The following is an 18,097-nucleotide window of genomic DNA, read 5'->3' on the forward strand; positions in this document are numbered from 1 at the left end:
CTTTCGAGTGAAATCAGGGAAAGGAAATTCAATAATAATAAGAATCAAAGAACGAAAGATGAACGAGAGTTTACAGTGAAAGAAGGTTCAACGATCTTCCGGAAAGAAAAGAATTTTCTAGTCTGATTTAACGAGAGTTTCACTATCTGTTTGATTGAACGAGATAAAACATATTCTTCTCTTCTCTCTCTCTATTAGTTACTTAAGAAGGTTATTGCCATTTTCTAGGGGTACGTTAGTCTTTTGATTAAGGGACAAGTCAGTGTACTTCATTAACTCACGGAAGGTTGAATCATAGTCCGTCCATTCATTCATTCCAGTCTGTCCTTTGAAACAAAGAGATAGCATGTTTGTGATCTAGTTCCCATCCACTCTTTTCTTTTACCATAAAGGTTCACGAAATGCAAAGAATTTCCACTCCCTTCACTATCTCTCTTCTTTTTCTGAATCTTGGCGATCTTCTCTATCTAATGAATGGGAGTCCGCTTTGAAATCGTCTGCTCTGTGACACAATCGCACTTTTAAAGGCAGCGGACTAGCGATTGTGCGACACTCACTTTCCAACGACAAGTGAGTTAAGCCAATTTGTTCTTGCATCGCCTACGGCCAAGCAACGTATGATCGAGCCTCTAGCCTCGGTTTTGAAAGAAGGTTTTAGAAAACGAGGGTAGAGAGAGATTTTTGAAAGAGACGTTATATAAGCAAGCAAGAGTGAGATAACAACGACTTAGCATATATAACCTTGGGTAGGGAGAAGTTGACATACGTTAGCTACCCTGTGGCACATACGTGTGTCATAGTGTGGGCGAGCGTGTCGAGACGAGTGTCTCGGGCGACTTCCTTTGAAATGGGTTTTTGAAGGACAGTACCGGACGGCACGAGTGTGCCGGTATTGCGCCCTAGCCCGCGTGTTGGAGGTTGCTACATACACCTGCTATCCGGGACGGTATCCGTAAATGACTCGGCATGGGCACGGGAGGGCCTATGCCTCGATAGAACCCAGATGGATGGATGTTCGGGAAGTCCCGATGAGATGAACGACACGCGGGCCCATTCTCGATGGCATGACCGAATGAGTTATGATGGCCGACGACACCCCGAGACTCGGGATGGCGCCAAGACATATGAACCCTATCGATGGGAATCGAGATGACAAGATGAGATGCGACGTTATATTGAGAGACCTTGGCTCGAGTAGAGGCAAGGTCGAGTCGAATGAGTTGGTCTAGCGTAGAGGCAAGTCGGATGTGTCGCAGATGATTGAACATACATGCACAGGCGACGTATGTGGTTGAACAAGCTTGGATTCCACACAAGCGATGTTCGATTGGCGAAGACAAACCTCGCCTAAGGTCCAACGAAGCCACAAAGCCAGGGCGAAAAATACATATGGGGCTTAATTCCCCTTAAGGCTAGTCGTGAGCATGTATAGATCACGGGCCGCACGACCAAGAAGGTAGGACCATGACACCCCCCCCCCCCCCCCCCCCCCCCCCCCCCCCCCCCCCCCCCCCCCCCCCCCCCCCCCCCCCCCCCCCCCCCCCCCCCCCCCCCCCCCCCCCCCCCCNCCGCTTTGAAATCGTCCGCCCTGCACCCCCCCCCGAGTATATGCTTCAACGGGAATTAAACAATGATAGATTGATACAATAGAAAAAATGCCCACCCGTAACCCAGCAAATAAAGTACATTACATAGTCCGTTTTAGGGATTGGCGACTTACCCATTCAGTGACTTTGACACTGGACGTTCAAAAAATGGGGTACTAGCGGGTCGGGTGAATTCAATAATAGATGCCTGTTGTTGGCATTCCAGCCTTCCTTCTCTTTTCAGGGCCTACCCGAAAGAGAATCTAGTGTTTCTTGGTCGTGAATATCTGAATAGGACAAACCGCCTCGTGGTTTGCTTCGGAACAAAACAATTAGAATTAGGCTCGTTGAACTGGAATGTGTATTATCCATATAGGAGATCTTTCAATGGATATTCTTGATCCCGACAAGGGAAATGAACAATTTATAAAAAAGCTTTCGTGTGGTTGATTCATAGGTTCAATGTTTCTTCCCCTCCACTACCTATTTTTATATCTGTAGAGTAGGGTCGACTTAATCCATAAGTTACACCTTTTGCTCGATACTAGAATCAACAATTAAAACATCGAAATTTATATTAAGAAGAGATACATGACCGAGGGAATTTTTTTATTTGAAAATTGGACCGGATTTGAAGAACAATGGCATAAAATCAAGGAGGAGATCTGACATCTGGCGGTCTTCGTTGAACCAGCAAAGGATAGAGATTTGAACATGGTACGTGCTTCCATTAATGAACATCACCATCCCCTTTCCCTCTTTAAATTACTCCAATTTCTCACAAAATTGTGGATTAAATTTCAATGGAAGGCGTTTCGGTGGGCCGTGGGCGGCGGAAGACGGTGCAGCTTGGGGCACCCGGGGGGAAGCGGCGACATGTGTGGCAGTTCAAGGTCTTGCGGAAGCTCAGGCGACTCCGGCGACTGCCGTCGCTGAAGAAGCTGCTTATATGGTTGAGGGATTCTTATATGAACGCGATGCTGGCGCTTGCGAGCTCCAGGGTTGTTGGTTCCGGCGGAGGTACTGGCGATGGGGTCTGGGGCGGCGCTGGCGGAAGGGCCACGTTGAAGGAGTATGATGAGGAAATGATCACGGAGATCTACAAGTCGTTGGTGGTGGCACAGGGGCGGTTGCCTCCGCCGGAATCTGTCCGGCCGAGTTGGGTCGGCGGCCGGTTGCCGGCTGTGGCGGAATAATCCGGTGGAGGTAGGGGAAGGATATTCTATCCTTGATTTTTTTTCTTTCTGTTTTTCTATTTCTTTGTAATAAATTAATTAAGATTTAATATTAATAAATAAATAAATAAATAAATGGGGTTTGAAATATACTTGAATTAAAAAATAATTAGTTAAGTGGAGTAATAAGTTAGTTAGTTAGTTAATTTGGTTAATTTTAATAATAATCACGTGTGGGAACTTCTATTCTTAGTTTAAGTTTAATTACATTAATTCAATTCTTAAAATCTTGCTGCAATTTTGGTTTGTAATTAGGGGTATTTTTGGTATTTTAAAAATAATCGTACAATTAAAAAGATTTTTGAGTTTTTTATTTTCTTTTTCAAAATACTTATTTCTATAATAATTGAAGATTAAATTATGTAGTTAATGGTTGTTATTTTTATGATTGTATTGATTTTCATTTAATCCTGACCTCCTTCATTTATTAATTCCAACTGCCATTAATATTTTTAAAAATTAATATCCTTTAATTCTGCGAATTACTGAAATTTAAAAAATAGATATCAAATAAGTAACTAAGTGACTGAATTATTATTTTATAAGTTTTTTTTATAAATATTTTCATTTATTTTGTAAAATGTCTATTTTACCCTCATTCTCACCTGATCCTAATTATTGATTTATTATGACATTTTATAATATTTTCTTTAAACAATTATATTTAAAATTATTGGTTTAATTGTTATTACTGTGGAAAATAAAATTTAAAAAATTACCTAAAATTCTAAAATTCTCCGTTATAATTTCACAAAAATAAATAGAGAATTTTTTATATGAACCAAGAGACATCAATCATACAAGATGCTTCAATGAAGATGTGAAGAAAATATTGTTGCAATTATCGATTGATATTTCAATTCATACCATATTGAAGAATAATGAAGTTTTATGTTATAAATTTTGGGTAGATTACAATTAAAGTAATTTAAAGTTATTGTATTTCATCTATGTATTTTAAGACTTGGAAAATATAGTAAAAGAAGCATCTATGCTTTTCTTTAGTCAATGACTAAGTTTCTTTGCATTCTTTAGTCAATGACTAAGTTTCTTTGCAATTCTATGTAGTTTAGGTTGCAGTAGAATCATTCAAGCTCGACATGATCAATCTTGCTTGTGGAGTGATTCGAATCTCAAGCAAGTGTTATTGCCTTGAGATATGCAATTCTATGTAGTTTAGGTTGCAGTAGAATCATTCAAGCTCGACATGATCAATCTTGCTTGTGGAGTGATTCGAATCTCAAGCAAGTGTTATTGCCTTGAGATATTTGATCAACAAGAATCATTCAAGCTAAACATGATCGTGCTTGTGGAGTGATTCGAATCTCAAGCAAGTGTTATTGCCTTGAGATATTTGATCAACAAGAATCATTCAAGCTAGGCATGATCGATCTTGCTTGTGGAGTGAATGTTCTTGCCTTGAGATATTCGATCAACAACGTAATCCGAATCTTACTCCCCTCGTAGTGGTTCCTTATCTTATCAATTTTATTGAAAATGAGAATTGAAATATATAGCACATGGAGACGAGTAAGTTTTCGCCACCCTCATCCCGCTTTGTGGACATTTCTAGTGATGGTTGAAAAATTAACAATGAAAATACTATCAACGAGATCTTGTCAATAACGTGATTAATTTAAAAACGAACCAAAATTTTTCCTTAAACTTCAAATAAGAATTTGATCGATGAATATCATGCTATACAATTATGTCTTATTTTAAGTTAGATATGAGATGTTAGACAAACATCACTTTCCACAATGGTATGGATATTGTCCACTTTGAGCATATGCTCTCCTGGGTTTGCTTTGGGCTTCCCAAAAGGTCTCACACCAATGGAGAGTATATTCTTAGATTATAAACCCATGACCATTCCCTAACTTGACCAATGTGGGACACTTTCATCTAACAGTATGCATTCCCTCCCTTGATAAAAAAATGGGGACCATGCCAATTATTATTAAATTCTACCGCATTTACTAATTGATTAATTCAAAAGTTAGAGTTGCAACTATGATTCTGAAATCCCAGGTTGGTTGGAGATAAGAATGAAACATTTTTTTTAAGGGTTTGAAACCGTCTTCCTAATAGACACGTTTAATGTGAGACTGTCGACAATACAAGGGTGTTAAAATCGTGAGGCGGACGATGATGTTAGGATGTGGAAACCTTTTCCTAATGAATGCATTTTAAAATTGTGAGAACGGAGAGTGATACTAAGGTATGAAAACTTTTCCTTAATAGAAGCGTTTTAAAATCGTGAGACTGAGGACAATAATTAACGACTTAAAATGAGCAATATTTACGAGATTATTGCTAAAATTTAATCGGGAGAATTGTATTTTTGAAGAGTGACATGATTTTAAAATTTTAATTACTAAAATTATAATTTAAAGTTAATTTACAGACCTCCAAAATTAAAACATGTGATTAAAAAAAAGGAGAATGAAAAAAAAAACAAAAAAAAAACACAAAAAGCTTATGATGATGGTGGACGCCAGGCTGGCCTAGAAGGCTCTGTACTGCACGATCTGCCTCCACGTGGGACCTTTACTATCCAGCTCTCCTAATAATCACACGCCGACGCTGAGCTGTCATCCCAGTCCTATCGTACAATTACCCAGAGGCTACTCGATATTTGACCGTCTCCTCCACGTGCTTTCCTCTGATTCGGTATTTATTTTCGCAATTTCGGCGCCTTTTCCTTTTATTTTCGCTCCAGTATTTCCTTTTTAATTTATAAAAAGTAATAATTTATATTGTTATTGATTTCTTTGAGATTTAAATGGAAAATACATATAGTTTTTAAAAAATTAACAATTGCTTTATTATGCATATGGTACAGGTGGCTTTAGATTCTGCGGGGTCCATTCTCGAGGACAAAATTGTCATTTCGTATTAAAAAAAATATGCATATGTTTTAAAGATCAATGTCCTGTCGGTCGATTTTGGGGTTTTTGTTTTAAAGGAAATTAATTTGGGGGAAGTAAATCAATAATTATAATTGGAGTAACCGTACAGCTTAAAAACAAGGCTTTAAATAATAATAATTAGTTATATATATATATATATATGTATATATATATATTATATTTTCTTTTGACATATAACTCCAACTATTAATTATAAGCTATTCTTAGACCACCATTATTTGTTATTATTTTAATTATAATTTACCTGATTAATACGTATATTAATTATTTTTTAACTTTATTTATCAAATATAGTTGAAAACTAAAAAATTGATAAATATCAATTTTAATATTAATAATTAATTGAATTTGAAATAATGTTGTTTGTCGGTAGGATGAAAGATTAAAATAATATATATTTGTGGTTTAGAGATAAAATAATTTATTTAATAGGTTCAAAGATAGAAAGGAAAAAATTAAATAAAAATGCCATACCCGGGGATCGAACACGGGTCACCCAGTGTGACAAGTGGAAATACTCACCTCTACAACTTTATGGACTTCCATTTGAAATTTAATATATACAAAAACAATAAGGTTAAATTGAAAATAAACGTCGTTTCTGGGGATCGAACCCGGGCCACCCGCGTGGTAGGCGGAATTACACACCACAATACTAGGACTTGAGATTTTATTTGAAATTTATTATATACAAAGATAATGAAATTAAATTGAAAATGAAGGCCGTTGCCGGGGATCGAACCCGGGTCAGCTGGGTGAAAATATTTATCGAATAATAATAGTTTAATAAAATAGCATTTGTTCAATTTTAGTCAATTTACTTTCAATAATTTTTAAATTTAGTATTAATTCTCTAAAAAATATATTATATTTTTTCTTACATAAAAATCAATTGTTATTCTTATTTAATAAAATTTAAGATTTACTAAAAATATAACTTCACTTCAATTTTGAACACACATGGTTTGAAAGTTGTGGGTATACTTTTTTTATATTCAAAATGTAATAATGCTGAAATAATAAAAAAGAATTTAATTTTGTTGAGAATAAAAATCTCATTAAATGAAAATGTAGTCAGAACACTAGTAACTCATCTAATGAATGTACTAATTTTCCATAGTAGTCCTTATATTTAATCTTTGACCAAATAATAAATACATCCGGTAAATTTATTATTTTTGTATTAATTATTAGTTAAGTTATTTCAAGATTAATAATATTTATTCATTTTATAAATAGTGTAACACTTAATCTTAGCTTTAATATTATAATTAAGATTTATAATTAATTTTTAGTTAAAGAGATGTGAAAAGAGAAAAATAAAAAGGCTAAGGAGTGCAGAATGCGTACACGAGTACATCTGGCCAAGTGGGTCCCACCTCTCGTCCCTGAACTGACAGCGACAGCTGTCTTTTTTCTGTCCCACGTAAATTTTTATTTTTAATTATTAGTTTAGAAAAAAAAAAACGACAATAATCTAATTTTAATTTATTTTATTTTATTGTTTTACCTCTCTATAATAATTTAATCAAACAAATTATTTTTTTAAGAAATTATTGATTTGTATTTTCTGGTTGTGCTTTTCTATGGTGGAAATCCAAAAGCTGAAAAGAAAAAAGAAATAAAAAAAAGAAAAGAAAAAAAAAAAGTCCTCTCTTTCTATCTTTCTCTCTCCTCCTCTTTCTGTTGTACAGCTGCGAGTTGTCTGTGGCTCTGGTTTTGTGTTTCGCCTTCTCCTCTTCCCGGGAATCGATACCAATCTGAAAAATCGAGGAGGAGGAGGACGAAGAACAGAGCATTTTACGGCAGCGAGAGGGAGGGGATTTTTCTACATTCTTGTCACCGGCGAACTTCCACCGGTGAGTCTTCTTCTTTGTCTTTGTTATTTTGTTTACTTCCATGTCCACTGAATGTTGCTGCGGCTATTTCTTCTCTGAGGCCGGTTTGTATCCACGGCATCCTCCTCTCTACTTTGGTTCACTCATGCACTGGCTTAAAATTCGATTCCATTTCTCCGTTTGATGTTCAAGAAGATCGATTCATCGATTCTGTTTTCATTTCCAACTCTGGCTGATTCTAGAAGAGAAACCCTAGGTTTTGTCCGTTTCTCGATTTCGCCTAATCTGGATAATAATCCGTTTGATTTTAAGTCGAGGAGGAAGGGGAAAAGAGCGATTCGAGGAGTGAAGATGTTGTGGATTATGAGATTCTCCGGATTCTTCTCTGCCGCTATGTTGATGGTTATTCTCTCTCCATCTCTTCAATCATTTCCTCCGGCGGAAGCCATTCGATCCTCTCATCTTGACTTTCATCTCCGGCAGTCGGTTCCACTTTCGCTCTCCGATTCGCACACTCGGTTTCTGTTCCGTAGGTCGCCGTCGTATCGCAATGCGGAGCAATGCAGTTCGAGCGACTCGAAGTTTTCTGGTAGATTTGGTGTTTGCGATCCGAGTTTGGTTCATGTTGCGATTACGCTTGATGTTGAGTACCTCCGCGGTTCAGTCGCCGCTGTGAATTCGATTCTGCAGCATTCGCTCTGCCCGGAGAGCGTGTTCTTCCATTTCCTTGTTTCTGAGACTAATCTGGAAGCCGTTGTTAGATCCGCTTTCCCTCAGTTGAAATTTAAGGTCTATTATTTCAATCCAGCGATTGTTCAGAATCTGATTTCGACGTCGGTGAGGCAAGCGCTTGAGCAGCCGCTTAATTACGCGAGAAACTACTTGGCAGAGCTTTTGGAGTCCTGTGTTCGGAGAGTGATTTATTTGGACTCCGATCTCGTCGTTGTTGACGATATCTCGAAGCTTTGGAGAACTAATTTAGGTTCCAGAACCATCGGAGCTCCGGAATACTGTCACGCAAACTTCTCAAAGTACTTCACCTCTCGGTTTTGGTTGGATAAGCGGTTTTCCGGCACGTTTCTTGGCCGAAAACCTTGTTACTTCAACACCGGCGTGATGGTTATAGATCTGGTTAAGTGGCGGCGGGCTAGCTACACGAAGAGGATAGAACGATGGATGGAGATTCAGAAAAACGATCGGATCTACGAACTCGGATCTCTCCCACCGTTTCTTTTGGTCTTCGCCGGTGATGTAGCGCCTATTGAACACCGGTGGAACCAGCACGGCCTCGGCGGCGACAATGTGAAAGGAAGTTGCCGGAATCTCCACGCCGGTCCAGTGAGCCTTCTTCACTGGTCTGGTAGTGGAAAGCCATGGATGAGACTGGACTCAAAGAATCCCTGCCCTCTTGATTCACTCTGGACCCCATATGACTTGTACGGCCACTCCCACTGAACCACCACCGACCACCTACAGCCGTCGTCTGTAAGTTCTCAAAAGACTAAAAATCCCTCCCTGATCATTCCCCTTCTTCAACCTCTTCCCCAAGCAGGACTGTTTTGTCTCCTAATTTAGTCCTCCAAAATTCCCCCATTCTTTTCCTTCTCCATTATTTCATATTTTCTTCACAGATTTTCATTTAATTCTCTCTTCCTTTTTTGCTCCATCATCGTCTTCCTTCATACCATTTGTATTCTACTCTACCCCATGATTATTATTCCTTGTTCTGAAAATAAGAAATAGAAGGATAGCCACAAAAAAAAAAAAAAAAAAAAAATTGTTGTATAGACTCCCATGGGTTTGTCTTTTCTTTCTATCTATAGATGGTATGTTTCTTCATGTTTGATATCTGTATTGCTTTTGGATTTAATGCCATTTTAGCTTCTTTCTTTCATTTTGCGTAGATTCTGCTACCCCCCATGCTTTTTGGATATTAGTTCTTATTCTGATCAACCCATCCCTGATTGCCCATTTGAGGAACTAACTTTTCCTCCTCTGGGATTAGTTCTTATTCTGATCAATGATGATCAGATCGATCTAAGTTGTGACAAAAATTGTTGGTTAGTGTAGAAAGTAGGCCACGGGCTCTATGAAATTAGAGGTAGCTTTGTTCAAGGGGAAGAAGAAGAACAAAGAACCATGCCAGCCTTGTGAGCCACCCTCCTCTTTATTCATTATTCCCTCACACCCTTCACCTTCTTTTTTTTCTTTTCCTGCCCGTGAGTTGTCCAACCTTCAATTTAAATTAGTTAAATTTAAAAAAAAAAAATTAGAAAAAGAAGAATGTGGGACCCATGTAGGATTAGGGAGAGAGTTTAAATATGATGATACGTGGCCAGCTACACGTGGTAGTGATGTGATGGAATCAAAGGCGTTGGCATCTGCTAGTCGGCACAATGATTGGGATTATTCTTCATTTATTATTAATCTTAATTTAAAATCTAATAATCCTTTTTTTTTAGCTTACAATGTCCTGGTGGTGACGCACCCACCGTAACATGCCTGTCGTACCTTTTTCATTGGTCGTTTTCTTTTTCAAAATATTTTAAAATATTTTTTTTCCTTCTATATTAAAAAAATGTATTATTAGTTGTATTTATTATTATTATTGTCCATATTCAGGAATTAAAAATGTTTTTTTCGCAAATATTTGTTAGTTTATTTAATTAGTATAAATAGGTATAGATTATTGAAACTATAGGTATAAGAACATTTTTTTTATAGTAAATTATATGTATCATAGTTTATTTAATTACTCGTCCATTTAACATGTCACCATCAAATTTGTAGATGGAAGGATATCTAGATACCTGTTTCAACAATTGTCAATAGGTACTAATATTCTTGCTCCCTATCTGATCTAGCTGACGTGTCATCTTAGGATGAACATAAAAGTAAAAAATAATATTTATCCTAAATTAACTACGTTTTTTCATTAATTTGTGTTATCATATGTTTGTCGGGTTGAATACGATCTGATAACGATTTCTCCAAATTAGGTTAGATGGTCTTCGTTGATGTTGGTGTCTTACGAGTCGAGGCTCTTCAAGCAAAACTATTATATCGTTTAGTTCAAATTATTAGATTTGAAGCTCGTTTTAGTGTAGGAGATAGGAATAAAGCAAGAGAATCATGAGACACTCCACCAATGAAAATATGGAGATACTCTACAAGAATTGACCCATCCCAAAGTTGGTGCCTTTCAAATGGACATTGAAAGCTTAGAAATTTAGGGCACATTACAAAATCTGTTCTTTTGGAGACCATATGCAATTTCTTTTGTTCCTCGAACTTATCATATTAAAAAAATTCAATTCTTTCGTCTACTTGAATTCATTTAAATTCAATTCAAACCCATTGAAAAAAAACTGTTCTTTTTAATTGATCTAATTCGAAATTCGATAAATTTTATACGAACAATCTATGAGTAGTTCATAAGATAAATTGAAGCAAAATTAGTAGTGTTCTTATGCTATTGATATTAGTATAATTAAATACAATTGTGCCAGCTATAAATATATTAATTTTATATGAGTTAATTAATTTCTACTGAATAATTAATGATTACTTAAAAATGACTTAATTTAATTAATTAACGTAATCACCGAAGAATCTGAACACAAAATTAGCTAAAATTAATTAAATATAATCCTAAATTTAGAAAAAAAATCAGTACCCACCAGCTAAATTTAGATAAAGAAAAATCAAAATTTTATTTAAAAAAAATTACCGGTATAGAATTCTCCAACTTTAACTATATTAACGGTAATGTCGGAAATTAGTTAAAATCTTCAACTATAAAAACAGTCCATTGTTGAACAGAAGACAAGCAATTCTTCAGCTTCCCATTTCCCATTTCCCATTAGCCAACAAAAAAGGAAAAAATAGAAAAATAAAAGGTTAAACATGGCATATGACGGCGGTGGATGCAAGAACAAAATCACTACCTTTATGCTGTTATCTTTGTTTCTAGCCGCCATGGCGGTGGCGGCCGACAATGTCAATGACAATGCTAGTGGTGGCGGCACGGCGGGGGATGTGATGTCCACCGCAGCGGTTAAGTCTCTGTGTCAACCGACATCTTATCGTGAAACCTGTGAGAAAGTTCTGGTGAATGCAACTCGCGACTCAAAAGACCCACGAGACTTGATCAAGGCAGGATTCCATTATGCCGTTGATCAACTCAAATTGGCCATTGCAGATTCCCCCACTTTGAAAGAATCAGCTACTGACCCAATGGCTAAGCAAGCGGTTGATGCGTGCGAAGAGCTCATAGATCATGCGGTTGACGATCTTTTAACGTCATTTGATAAAGTCACCGATAGTTTTACTGTGAATAGAATCGATAATTATATTGAAACTCTTAGGCTTTGGTTGAGTGGCGCATTAACGTATCAAGAAACTTGTTTGGATGGCTTCAAGAATGTCCCTGGTGATACCGGGGAAAAGATGACCAATTTGTTGAAGACGTCTAGAGAAATGACCATCAATGGGTTGTCGATGGTGGGTGAGGTTACAGCCATTGTGACCTCTTTGTGGCGTGCATTGGGGCTTCAATCATTTGGGAGACAACTCCGAGTAGACGAGTACGATGAGGAAGAGTCATCATGGGTCAATGATAGGCGAGGCCTACTCCAAACCACTGGCGCTAACGTTAATGCCGATGTGGTAGTGGCTAAAGATGGAAGTGGAAAGTATACGACAATCAATGAAGCTCTTCAAGCGGTCCCGAAGTTTAGCAATAAAACCTTTATTATTTATGTTAAGGAAGGAGTTTATGAAGAGCAAGTATTGGTTGACAAATCCATGACCTATGTCATGATGATTGGAGATGGCATGGATAAGACCAAGATCACTGGTAGCAAGAATTTCAAGGATGGAACAAACACATTCAAAACTGCTACAGTTGGTAAGTTAGCATTTATTTTATGATCACATTCTTGTGAATTCAACCAAGTGATAACATGTTTTCATGTTCTTAACAGCGGTGGATGGGGTCAACTTCATTGGAAAAGACTTATGGTTCGAGAATTCGGCTGGGGCTGAAAAACATCAGGCCGTGGCACTTCGAGTTCAATCCGACATGTCCATCTTCTATAATTGTAGAATGGATGGCTATCAAGATACTCTCTACGCTCACACCCATCGTCAATTCTACCGAGATTGCATCATCACTGGCACCATCGACTTTATCTTTGGCAACGCTGCTGTCGTGTTCCAGAATTGTAAGATCATTGTGAGGAAGCCATTAGAGAATCAACAATGCATTGTCACTGCCCAAGGCCGAACCGAGAGGAAAGAACCCACCGGTATCATACTCCAAAACTGCGTCATCTCTTCCGACCCTGAGTACTTTCCTGTTCGCCATATCAGCAAGGCCTACCTCGGCCGCCCATGGAAGGAATACTCAAGAACCATCATCATGCAATGCCAAATCGACGACTTGATACAGCCTGAAGGGTGGCTTCCATGGGAAGCCGATTTTGGTCTCAAGACTCTGTTTTACTCAGAGTTCGAAAATAGGGGACCCGGTGCAGCAACGCAGAATCGAGTTAAGTGGAGGGGAATTAAACAAATCTCAGCAAAGCACGCCCTTGACTTCACCCCTGCATTCTTTATTCATGGTAATAGTTGGATCAAGCGCACTGGAGTACCATATAGTCCTGGCATGATGGTAGTGTAAAACATGGCTATTTAGTCCTAGAATTTAAGACATTGATCTCTTATTTGAAAAAATAATTCATTAATAAAATATATTTTTTTGGTTATTTTAATAATAGTTATTACTATAAAATGTGTTGGTTTATACGGTTCGTTTATTTTAATTTTTGTAAAAAAAAAAAAAAAATCATTTATGAGGGTATCATTTATGAGGGTGTGGAAACCTTTCAAGAAGTCCGAAAGAGCCCAGAGAGAACAATATCTATTAGCGGTGAATCTGGGTCGTTACTAATGGCATTAGAGCCAGACATTGGACGATGTGCCAGTCTTCTCGCTGTTCTCTGAAGGGATTAGACATGAGGCGGTGTGCCAAGGACGTTGGGCCTCAAAGGGGGTTGGATTTGTGGGCGATCCCTCATCGATTGGAGGAAGGGTGCCAGCCACGATGCTGTAAAAAATATCATTTAAACTAAATTGTCCTCTCTGGGCTTCTTTTCAGACTTCTTGAATCATTTAAACTAAAAAAGGAAATTAAAATAAAAAATGGTTATAAATTTCAAAATATAAAAAAAATATAATTTTAATCATTTAGTTTTCAAACATATAAAAAAAATTTCAAAATAGCAAAAGAAATTAAATTGACTGAATTTCTCTTCACATCCCTCCATTTGAATCTCTACTCTGTTTTGGCTGTTTGCGTTAAGACAGCGATGATGCCCGAGCTAGTGTAAGGGGTCTCGCTACTAAATCAATATCGTCAGTTATATGGTTGCTTCATCCAATAGTATCGGGTCTTGCTACTAAATCAATATCGTTAGTTATATGGTTGCTTCATCCAATAGTATCACAGAAAATACAATGAGACCATCCGATATGGAACTTCAATTTAGATTTGATCAAAATATTATATTTTAGTTTTGATCTCATAAATATTTACCTTTGTTTTAATAATTTTGTTCTTAAATTTAATTGATAATGTATCGACATAGTAGCATGTTTGTCATGTTGGATATGACATTCAAACAATTATCTCACCTGCAAACATATCTGGGTGGGATTAAATATATGACGGGGTTACTCGATATTGTAATAATCGTTGATCAACAAGAAGAATATCGGGCTCTTCAAGAATGTATCACGTTGGGAATTCGGAATTCCAACTATTTGTTTAATCGGATTGAAGCTATAGCATTATCATTCGTTAGAATCGAAATATCTGCGAGATCCGGGTCACAATTTGACATATGACATTCAAAGTGTTCAATAAAGATGTTACCTCAAACCGTTAAGTATCTAAGAATCGAAACACTTTGACCTTTGTTAAGGGATTTCTTCATAATCAGCTTTTTTTTTTCAACTTATGGTAGCTAACATGTCCCAATCTTGTATGCCATAAATCTGTCGTCTCATTCTTTCGGGTCTTGTGAACATAGGCAGACTCTATAAACAGACTACACCCGTTTATTGTCTTTCATATTATCTTAACGATAGACTTTACATCTTTTGATGTTGTTAGTTGTCACTTACAACAAGTTCTCCTTTATACTGGTACATGATACTTTAAGACCTTAAGGTCGTATCGAGTTGAGACATTCTGATTCCGAGTTGTGATACACTTTAAGACCTTTGTTAAGGTTGTATCAAATTGAGACATTCCGATTCCTTAAAAAATCATGAGGCCCTCCACCAATGGGAATATCTTGTGAATGTTGGGAAATGACCCCTTACACCCATGTCACTAAAATATGAAGCCCTAAAGCCACGAGAAGAGAGAGAATGCGAACTTCCCGAGCATTGTCCTTTGCACAAAATAATCGTTTAACGACCACCAAGTTGTATCAATTTCTTTCATTCACTCGATTTCATTCTAAATAATACCAATATATTATAAATAATAACAATATATTAAAGATTGATAAAAATATATATTTTAAAATAAAAAAAATATAGAGTACGACTTCTATTTTATTTCTATCTCAAAATCATCATAAAAAAAAAATCGAAATAACAAGAATCAAAATTTTATTGAATTCAAAATATCTAAATAAATTATAACGCATAATATTCTCTCAACACAACAAAATAGTCGAACAAGAGAAAATTAAAATAGCTCGTAAATAATTCAAATAAAATTGAATTTTATTAAAATCAATAACTAAAGAAATAACTATAAGTGGCACATCTAAACCCTAAATCCTAAACATTCCTAAGTGAATGTCTGACAAAACAAAATCCTTTGAACATAGCTCAAAGACAGGACCATGCCACTGAATCTGCTGCAGCTACATATACAAAGCTAAAACCTAAGACCAACCGATTCCTCCGTCGTCGTCGTCCCCATCCATTCTTCCATCCATCGCTCGTATTCTTCGTCTATTCTTTCATTCATATAAGAATCATAATCGAGAAATTGATGCATCGTTTTTCGAACTAAAAAAAGTAGAGAGATTTAGTAAAGATGGCGGCTACCATAAATTTGTGGCAATGTAGAAGCATAGTAGTCTACTAGATGAGTAGCTGGTGGGTATAACATGGATTGAACACCTTGATCAAAATCTTGCACCTGCTCAATACAACAAACGATTCGTCCGAATCAAATCATATCATATATGAACAATCTTAAATATACCAACCTACAACTCGTTTTGGAAATTGAAATTCAGAGAATAATCAAATTGCAAAGGATTAGGATAGGTTCCAAGAGCATAGATATTGTTGATATCATGAAATTGAACATTATCCAATTGGGAATTCATGTTATAATCAAAAATGTTTGGAGGGCACCATTGGAGTAATTATTGATACTCAAACCTCCAAAAGTGTTACCCATCATAGGATGAAAGCTATTACCATTGTCATTACCATAACCATTGCAATCAATGTTAGATATCACTAATTGATGATTAGATAGCATTGGAGGAGCAAAATTGTCAACCATAACAGGGAAACATGAAGCTGCATTTGATGATTGCCCTCCAAAAGGGTCAAAGACATTCATCGTATTCGAATAGGGAAGATCGTTCCACGGGTCGAACGAAGATGGGATCAACACTATGTCTTGTTCTATAAGATGGGTATCATCAAATTGAGAAAAGACTTGATTTTGCATTGGTTCTTGGAGAGTATGGGTTTGGAGAGGTGGCTGTGTATTAGGGTTTATGGAAATTGAATGGCTTTGGTGAGGAAGAACAGCATTAGGGCAAGTGGAAATGACTGTGTTATTGAGAATTTGATGGATATTGAATTCTTCATTGATCTGTTTGCGAGGTACTGATTTGGTGGAGGGTTTTGATAACTTTCCCTGTTCTTTGTTCTTCGAGTGTTTAAGATATAATCGATGTTTCTACACTGAAAAGTTGTATTAGATCAAACAATTCACAAGAACGAAAATAAAATAAAAATTTTTTTACTTGAAGATGGCTTGCAACGTTTTCTCGCGTAACGTATGGAAATTTCCGTCTCATCTCCTCCAAAATCTTCTTCGGAACTCGCTCTGCAATTAGAGTTTAGAGTTTAGGGTTAATAATTTGTCTTTAGGGTTTAGGATAAATTTAAGAACTTACTCTCGTTTGGAAATTTGTTATAATATTCAAGAAAACATTGATGAAGCTCTGGCGTCCATATGAGACGTTCCTTCTTCTCTCCATTCCGACGATGATAATAACCATTCTTCTTCTTGGAAGATTTAGCCTTCAAAGAAGTCTTTCTTCCAGTCCGATCATCGATTACAGGCAAGATTGTGACTCGTCCATCGACATCGCCGGAGGAATGGGGAACGCCGACCGGGTTTACATCCGGCGAGACAAAGGAAGGGTTGTCCTTTGATGGTTGATTAGGCGCAGTGGGTTGAACAATATAATCAGCGCCGCCGCCATGAACATCAAACCCATCGGAGGGGACATCATCGGAGAAATCAGGAAGAATCATCACTGCATAAAGAAACAAATAAGAACAAAAACTCATAATTTGGTGGAAAAATAAGAACTTTTGAGAGATTGAACTTACAGCACCTCCCGCCGCCCGCCGCCCGCCGCCCGCCGGCAGCCGCCAGATGAGTATTGAGAATCAAGATGGAATGTATATACCAAATCTCAACCCCTTAAAAGAGGCTTTTAGTAAACGACCCTAAAAAACATCCTAATTTTAGTGATTTTAAACCTGTACTACTTTCCCGTTACTAATGAACTCTAAATTTATTATTATTTTTTTTAATTCCAAATTTAACCCTTCTCAATAATATTTTTAAACTTTTTAAAAAAATTTAAAGATATTTTTACCGTTAGTTTTGAACAAATAAAAAATAAAAGGTTACGTTTTCGAAATTCGAAATGTATGATTGGTTATGCATCCAATTTTATGTAAATTTTGAAAAACAATATTTATTAAAAAATTTAGAATTGTTACATGTTTTAATAAAACATAAAACCTAGTAAATAGCTGATAATAGTTTTATTAAATAAATTTTAAAAAAAATAAAAACTAAAAAATTTTAAAATAGGAAAGAACAATTCTCGAGACAAAAAGAATTTCAAAATTTACGTTAAGAAGATCGATGAATATAAATAAAAACTAAAAAATTAATAAAATAATACTTTTTTTAAATTCGAGATATCGTTCAAATAAGAAAAGCTTAGATTATATATATACGCTCTTGCATGGTAATAGCTGGTCAAGCACACTCGAGTACCATATAGTCCTGGCATGATGTGTGGAATTTTTTATAATAACATTGATCTAGAAAATAATTAATTAATAAAATATAATTTTAGTCGTATTTTTAATAATGTGTTGTTTATACTGTTGGTTTATTTTAATTTTTGTAAAAAAAAAAAAAAAAAAAAAAA

General features: G+C 36.4%; 4 protein-coding genes across 5 annotated transcripts in view; 3 read left to right on the forward strand and 1 right to left on the reverse strand.

The window, feature by feature from the left end:
* The first annotated feature begins 2,389 nt into the window (after positions 1–2,389).
* Positions 2,390–2,782, forward strand: LOC111498056. Its single transcript, XM_023149109.1, has one exon. The coding sequence runs from the start codon at positions 2,390–2,392 to the stop codon at positions 2,780–2,782; it is 393 nt and encodes a 130-aa protein (XP_023004877.1).
* Positions 2,783–7,316: 4,534 nt separating this feature from the next.
* LOC111497819 (probable galacturonosyltransferase-like 7) lies at positions 7,317–9,486 on the forward strand. Of its 2 annotated transcripts, XM_023148781.1 has the most exons (2): positions 7,317–7,613; positions 7,905–9,486. In XM_023148781.1, the coding sequence occupies exon 2, from the start codon at positions 7,944–7,946 to the stop codon at positions 9,045–9,047; it is 1,104 nt and encodes a 367-aa protein (XP_023004549.1). In that variant the 5' UTR covers positions 7,317–7,613; positions 7,905–7,943; the 3' UTR covers positions 9,048–9,486. The 2 variants fall into 2 exon arrangements, with proteins under 2 accessions (XP_023004549.1, XP_023004548.1); XM_023148780.1 differs by having other exon boundaries at positions 7,318–9,486.
* A 2,012-nt stretch (positions 9,487–11,498) lies between these two features.
* Positions 11,499–13,275, forward strand: LOC111498057 (pectinesterase-like). Its single transcript, XM_023149111.1, has 2 exons — positions 11,499–12,501; positions 12,578–13,275. Exons 1-2 carry the CDS (start codon positions 11,499–11,501, stop codon positions 13,273–13,275), a joined length of 1,701 nt encoding a protein of 566 aa, XP_023004879.1.
* A 2,730-nt stretch (positions 13,276–16,005) lies between these two features.
* Positions 16,006–18,097, reverse strand: part of LOC111498058 (two-component response regulator ARR11-like) — a 4,004-nt gene continuing 1,912 nt past the window's right edge. The window contains exons 2-4 of the mRNA XM_023149112.1: positions 16,817–17,182; positions 16,664–16,746; positions 16,006–16,596 (exon numbers count right to left, since the gene is read on the reverse strand). Coding sequence (XP_023004880.1) covers positions 16,006–16,596; positions 16,664–16,746; positions 16,817–17,182 — 1,040 coding nt within the window. The remainder of the gene's footprint in view (positions 16,597–16,663; positions 16,747–16,816; positions 17,183–18,097) is intronic.

Source organism: Cucurbita maxima, unplaced genomic scaffold, assembly GCF_002738345.1.
Source record: "Cucurbita maxima cultivar Rimu unplaced genomic scaffold, Cmax_1.0 Cma_Scf00024, whole genome shotgun sequence".
In the NCBI taxonomy this organism is placed as follows: domain Eukaryota; kingdom Viridiplantae; phylum Streptophyta; class Magnoliopsida; order Cucurbitales; family Cucurbitaceae; genus Cucurbita; species Cucurbita maxima.

What these genes read in the sequence shown, in the direction of transcription:
- LOC111497819 (XM_023148780.1), top strand. Translation starts at nt 7,776, where the DNA reads ATGTTCAAGAAGATCGATTCATCGATTCTGTTTTCATTTCCAACTCTG.
- LOC111498056 (XM_023149109.1), top strand. Translation starts at nt 2,390, where the DNA reads ATGGAAGGCGTTTCGGTGGGCCGTGGGCGGCGGAAGACGGTGCAGCTT.
- LOC111498057 (XM_023149111.1), top strand. Translation starts at nt 11,499, where the DNA reads ATGGCATATGACGGCGGTGGATGCAAGAACAAAATCACTACCTTTATG. An exon ending in ATTCAAAACTGCTACAGTTG is followed by an intron (nt 12,502 to 12,577) that starts GTAAGTTAGCAT and finishes TGTTCTTAACAG; the next exon opens with CGGTGGATGGGGTCAACTTC.